Below are 6,323 nucleotides of genomic sequence, written 5' to 3' on the forward strand. Positions count from 1 at the left end.
CTTGAGACCAAGGCTAATTGTATAGAGTTTGTATAGCGTTTGACCTTATCTATTGTGCTATATATCATGTTGTAATCGCTCGCATGTACATGTACATGTCATTTTGAAATTTTCCGTGAGTGCAAGATCAAGGTCACCGGCAGACTGGTTTGTTTTTTTCTATATATATCTACGTATATCATATGTATATGATAGGACAGACTACTTCCTTTGCCAACTGGACTATATTCACTGGTTTGAAAAATGACGTTATCGGAGATTTTTCTTTCATATATCAATGCACAAACCGTAATGGTATGTATTGTTATATACTTTTTACTGTCATTCAGCTTCAAACGACGTATGAATCTACCACCAGGACCATGGAGTCTACCCCTGCTGGGAAATATTCCAATACTTGCGATAGGCCTTTATCGCACTGGTGTTGAGCTACCTGAGCATTTGCTGGCCGAAATGGCAAAGAAGTATGGCAAAGTATTCAAGTTAAAGATTGGTTCGAAGTTGATAGTGGTAATCAATGGATGTGAATATATTAAAGAAGCGTTTAAGAATCACCATATCAATGATCGACCGGAAAGTCAGCTTTTCCAAGAGGTTGGGCTTGATGACGGTAAGTTAATACCATAGCAGCATATACGCCATTGGCCAACGTACATACAAAACCAACTTGATTTTAATGCTAATTATTGCACTGATCGCGGTAGTCCTGTGACCTCTCCGAAAAAAGCCGAGTGTTGGGTTCTTGAAATAAATAATTTGTGTGTAAAAACTGTAATATCAGATAAGTAAAGAAATAAATTAATAATTTTTAAAGTCATATTGTAACATTTGCTGTGGAGGACGCTCTCATTTTTATTTAATTCTGAATTTCACACGATTGTAATGTACTTTAATGAACAAAAAAGATACCCTGCAAAAAACAAAGACTTCAGGTGCTATAGTTTTGTCAAAATCCGATATTTTGAATAAGACGGTTCATTATTACGATGGCATAGTCCAATAAATTCCCGTAACAATCGTGCAAATCATGTTAAATTTGCAGTAGTTGGCAGAGATACGGTACTTATAGGGCTTATTATTATAGGTTATGGAGGCATTTCAACAGCACCCTTATTTGGTGGGAAAATGTCGTTGAACTTTTACACAGAGGTCAAGTTCAAAATTGCTCAAACTTGTTTCAAAGCACAAGCAATGTGTTCCTCTAGTCATAAGGATTTAGAAAAAGTATATTTTGACCTATCTACGATGTACGGCTATGGAGTTATAAGCAAAAAAACCCGTCAACGTCATAGGTCTAATTTTGGCACCACGTGGAGCAAAATTGAAAAAATGCTCCAATTTTGTTGAAAATAGTCCCACATTATTGGCCTTTCCATGATAAATCAGAAAAATAATAGCTTGTGTTGTGTAGGATCTTTCCGTTACCTCAGTAACACATCAAAATCGACAATACCTAAGTATTGAGTCGCATTGAGTTCTATTGAATCAATTTGACCTTGACAAATTGTTGTGTTACCTGGATAAGAAAGCACCCAAGAGTTAAAACTATCCTGTTTCTGATTTTTTGCGACAAGAGAAATAATTTGAGACTAGTTTTATCCAAATCAGAGCAAATTTCATTTTCGCATCTAACCGGGTCAAAATTGAAGTCACAGTGTTACTCTTTTGCCCATAACTCCACACACCGACACCGCCTGGCTAATAATTATTTGGTGCAGAAGGGACACTAAAATGAATACACGGGATCGATACACGTGAATTGCTATGCACGATTTTGATATCAGACGAAAATCTTCTGATACCGGGTTAGAAAATGATGAATATCTCCCGTCATGATTTTTTTCTCAAGAAACCAGATTTGGTCTCATAAACTTGGAAATACGTGTTGAACACCTATGATAGTCGCTAGAATGCGCTTTGAAAATTGGCCGTGCGCTTTGAACTCAAAATTTGACCATTTTATATTGCGTTGGTCCTGTTATGGACTACAGCGTGGAGCGTGTAGTACAGCTGCACTCACTGTAGGCAGTATAAAAGTCGATGACCATTGACCTCAATGGGGTATACAAGCTTAATCACGCACAACCAAGATCGATTACCCGGCTATTGTGAGTAGCCTTAGTTATGTCCCTCGACTAATTATTAGTTTAAAAGAGCTTTAAAGGTTTGAACCAAATGGCTAATCGTGGCTGTGGATTTAACCTACCATGGCGATTCCTGCCATGAAGATATAGGGTCGAAGACACTGTGCTCCATAACCGTACATCATAGGTAGGTCAAAGTATATTTTTTATGAATCCTTATTACCAGTGGATTACGATGGTGAGTAGTTTTGAACTTTACCCTCTGTGCAAAGTTCAATTATCATTTTCTACTAGAATGAGGGTAGTACTGTTTTACATATTATTTATACAGTTTAACATTATTTATGCAGGCTTTTGGCTTTTTATTTTGATGTTTCAGCCATGCCTATAACTTCCGGAAAATCATGGAAATACCAGCATACTTTCACCCTCCATACTTTCCAAACTTTCGGGGTAGGGAGAAGCAAATTTGAAGGCAATATTATAAACGAAGCCAACACTTTGGTTGAAGGGATTCGCGATAGTAAGGGGAATCGTTTTGATCCGCATATTCTGATTGGGAATGCTGTGTCCAATATCACCTGTTCTGTCGTTTTTGGCAAGCGGTATGATCATGCTGATCCTGAATTTCAACGTATCATTATGCTGTTATACACAATGGTCAACAAAATGGGATCAGGTGGAGTAGTTACCTTTCTTCCAATTGCAAAATATATTTTTCCTGAAAAATACAGAGACGTTTCTTCCGCTTATTCTGAATTTAGAACTTTTATTCACAACCACGTTGATGAACATCAGCGAAAATTTGATACGGACAAAATGCACGACTTCATCGATGTTTTTCTCAATGAAATTGAACTTGCAAAGAAGGAAACGGGCGATCGAACAAACTACTTGCACTATAAGTCCCTCACAGCTACGGCAACGTTTCTTTTCTTAGCTGGCACCGAACCATCGACAACAACATTGCGATGGGCGCTTCTTTACATGATGATGCATACAGAGATTCAGGCTAAAGTTCAGCAAGAAATAGATACTATTGTTGGTCGCATGCATATGCCACAATGGTCTGATAGGTTATTGCTTCCTTATACGGAAGCTGTTCTGTTGGAGGTTCAGCGTATTCGGACAATACTGGCACTTGGGACACCTCACGTGGCTTCCCAAGACACGAAATTAGCTGGGTATGACATACCGAAAGGGACATACGTAGTTTCCAATGTTTGGGCACTGCATAATGATCCAGATGTATGGAACGAACCTGATCAATTCAAGCCAGAAAGATTCCTGGATGAAGACGGAAAGCTGTGTCATCGGGAGGAATTAATACCTTTCGGCACAGGTCAGTACTTTGTTGTTAATTACAATGTAAGTGGTGGTTGAGAACGTCCAGAATCTTTTGTATTCCAATAAATTCTTTCTTTCTTTCTTTCTTTCTTTCTTTCTTTCTTTCTTTCTTTCTTTCTTTCTTTCTTTCTTTCTTTCTTTCTTTCTTTCTTTCTTTCTTTCTTTCTTTCTTTCTTTCTTTCTTTCTTTCTTTCTTTCTTTCTTTCTTTTTTCTTTACTTTCTTTCTTTCTTTCTTTCTTTCTTTCTTTCTTTCTTTCTCTTTCTCTTTTTCTTGGTGTTCTATTTTTCTTTCTTTCTTTCTTTCTTTTTTTTTTTCGTTCTTTCGTTCTTTCTTTCATTATTCTTCAAAGTACATAATTCTCCTTGTATTTTGTTTCCAGGTAATCGAGTATGTGCTGGCGAAAATCTCGCTAAGATGGAGCTCTTCTTATTTTTCACCTACATCATGCACTCATTCACTATCACAAAACCACATGATGCGAAGGCGCCCTCCATGAAAGGTATAGGTGGATTTACCTTCTGCCCAACATTGTATGAACTTATCGCTACAGATAGAAAGTGATTAAATTGCATTACTGATTTATAATGAATTATTCTGTGATTTATAAAGCACAGAATCGATATTCATGTAAGAACCAAGTTTCCCAATATTGAAAGTTTCTGTAAATGCCACACTCGATAGTTAACTTCTGTGAAAAAATGAACGCTACTACCGTTTAATTTTATGAATCCTTTTACTGCGATGCCCAATGTCATTATTTGTCCACGAGGTACCATGTATATTGAATGAGAGCACACAATATAAAGGTACCAGCTCTGAAACTGACTTTAACTTAAATAAGGTTGATTTTTGCGTTATTTTAATCTCTTTTTTCTGTTCAAACAAACTTTCTAACATTACTTTAAGTCCATCATACCTCGCTCAACTCCAACTCTAGTTTTTTTAATCCCAATATGTCCAACTTACTGGATATTTTGTCATTCACTTCACTTCAATTTGCGCGCATTTCATTTCGACATTTGAAAAACCCGCCTTCAAATTTATATGTTTTTGATAGAGAATAAACATCTTTAAAGTAAAGGGAAAATGAAAATAACAAAAACTAATATTTTTTCTCCTTAAACAAAGACCATGGGCAATAACACTTTGGGTGCTCCATTTTATTTCACTGCCAATGAGGTTAAGAAAATGGCAGTTGTTCCAAATCTACCTTACACAGAGTGGGCTGACATTCAAATTTTAGATGTCTCTTGGACAAACATTAAAATTGGGTGTCGCTATAAAAATTTTCATAAAAACAAAACGGTAAATGCTAATTCCTTGATTTTTTCACACAAGATTACTAATGGATATGTTTATAAAAACCTAAAAGGTTCAGCTCGGTTCTTAAATAAAACTGGATTCTTTTCTCTGTTGAACTTTTTTTGACTCACCCTGTATATACTGTCGGTATAATGTGTAAAAGGTATCTGTCTGATCTTAATAAAATATTTATATAATATTGAATGGCTTTGAGTGTGATACAAGAATATATTGCACGAGATATAGAAAATATTGCACGAGTCGAAGACGAGTGCAATATTCTTCTATCGAGTGCAATATATTCTTGTATCACACGAAAATAAGCCATTCAATATTATTATTATTATTTATATCAGGCTTTTGCTATGCGGTAAAATGAAAATTTAAGCTTACCTAGCCACCGGGTTTAACCAATGTGTATTGTAATGTAAGCTTACCTTTTGACCTTCTTGTTTTCTGCTCTTTACTCTCCAAAGACAATTTCGCAATAATAATATCCAACCAAAAGTGTCCACGGGCCAAAAATAAAAGTCCGAAATAAAAAATGTCTCCACAATTTTTTCCTTTTGCCCATTGATTGATGACATATTGGCCTTATAGGAACCAAAAGTGCCATTACTAATCTTGAAAAATAAATCCAGGACGTGTGATAGTAAATGTGATATCAAAACCCAATGTTACCTACGAATACCACTAGGATGCGTTCACTATCGCAATACTAATCAACCTAAAACAAATGGAATATTCCCATTAACGCTTTTTTCGTGTAATGTAGACCACAGGGTGTCAGGAAAATGCTAGCTCAACCAGAAAATATTTGTTTTATTTTTATAACGCGATCAATATGATCTTAGTCAATTTATACTAGTTTATTTTTGAAAATGAAGTTTAGGTCAGTTTCTGTATTTTATTTATCAAATGAGTATGAATCAATTTACACATTGTATAAGAACGAGTAGGATATATGTTTTCAAGAATAATAGGAATTATACGCATACGCCTAACGCTTTGTACAATGAAAAGGTGAAGAAACCCGGGTATTCGTAGGTATAATGAGCGATTTAACAATATCTATATTGAGTTTAGAGGTTTAAATTTTGCTATTATGGTAATGAATTAATAAAATGGTAGTTTTTAGATCTCTTTCAGATGGTACGTCCAAATGAATAAATGCTATTACCTTAGATCAAAAAAATTTGATGCTTTTAGCAAGATTTTGACCACTTCATTTTGATATACAAGTAGTTAATCAGCAATGACATAATAAATAATTGTTGAATGAATCCGTATATGGGTAATAATAGTGTCCTGGGGTACCGCTTAAAGTTTTTGACAATTAATTTCCATTGTTAGGGACACTTCATTACACATGTCATGTATTATGCTGTATTCGTAAGTAACATTTCAGTATTTGTAGGTAAGAATTAGACTTTTGGTGGATATCGCAATCGAAACTTCATTTTATAAAGCACTTTGAATGTATTATTTTCTTTATGTGCGTTTATTGATACTTTAGACCCTATCATGTATTAATAATGTCGGTTCACAGCGGTTGAAAGAGGATTGAAGTAAGAAACAAAGGCACTAA

The 6,323-nt window shown here is 35.3% G+C and overlaps 1 protein-coding gene across 1 annotated transcript; it reads left to right on the forward strand.

Annotated features, from left to right (window-relative positions):
• Window positions 1-238: 238 nt before the first annotated feature.
• Window positions 239-4,778, forward strand: LOC140164841 (cytochrome P450 2J4-like). The gene is made up of 3 exons (XM_072188218.1): window positions 239-610; window positions 2,464-3,426; window positions 3,813-4,778. The coding sequence occupies exons 1-3, from the start codon at window positions 244-246 to the stop codon at window positions 3,992-3,994; spliced, it is 1,512 nt and encodes a 503-aa protein (XP_072044319.1). The 5' UTR covers window positions 239-243; the 3' UTR covers window positions 3,995-4,778.
• The last annotated feature ends 1,545 nt before the right edge of the window (window positions 4,779-6,323 follow it).

The sequence above is a fragment of the Amphiura filiformis genome, chromosome 11 (assembly GCF_039555335.1).
Source record: "Amphiura filiformis chromosome 11, Afil_fr2py, whole genome shotgun sequence".
Classification (NCBI taxonomy): domain Eukaryota; kingdom Metazoa; phylum Echinodermata; class Ophiuroidea; order Amphilepidida; family Amphiuridae; genus Amphiura; species Amphiura filiformis.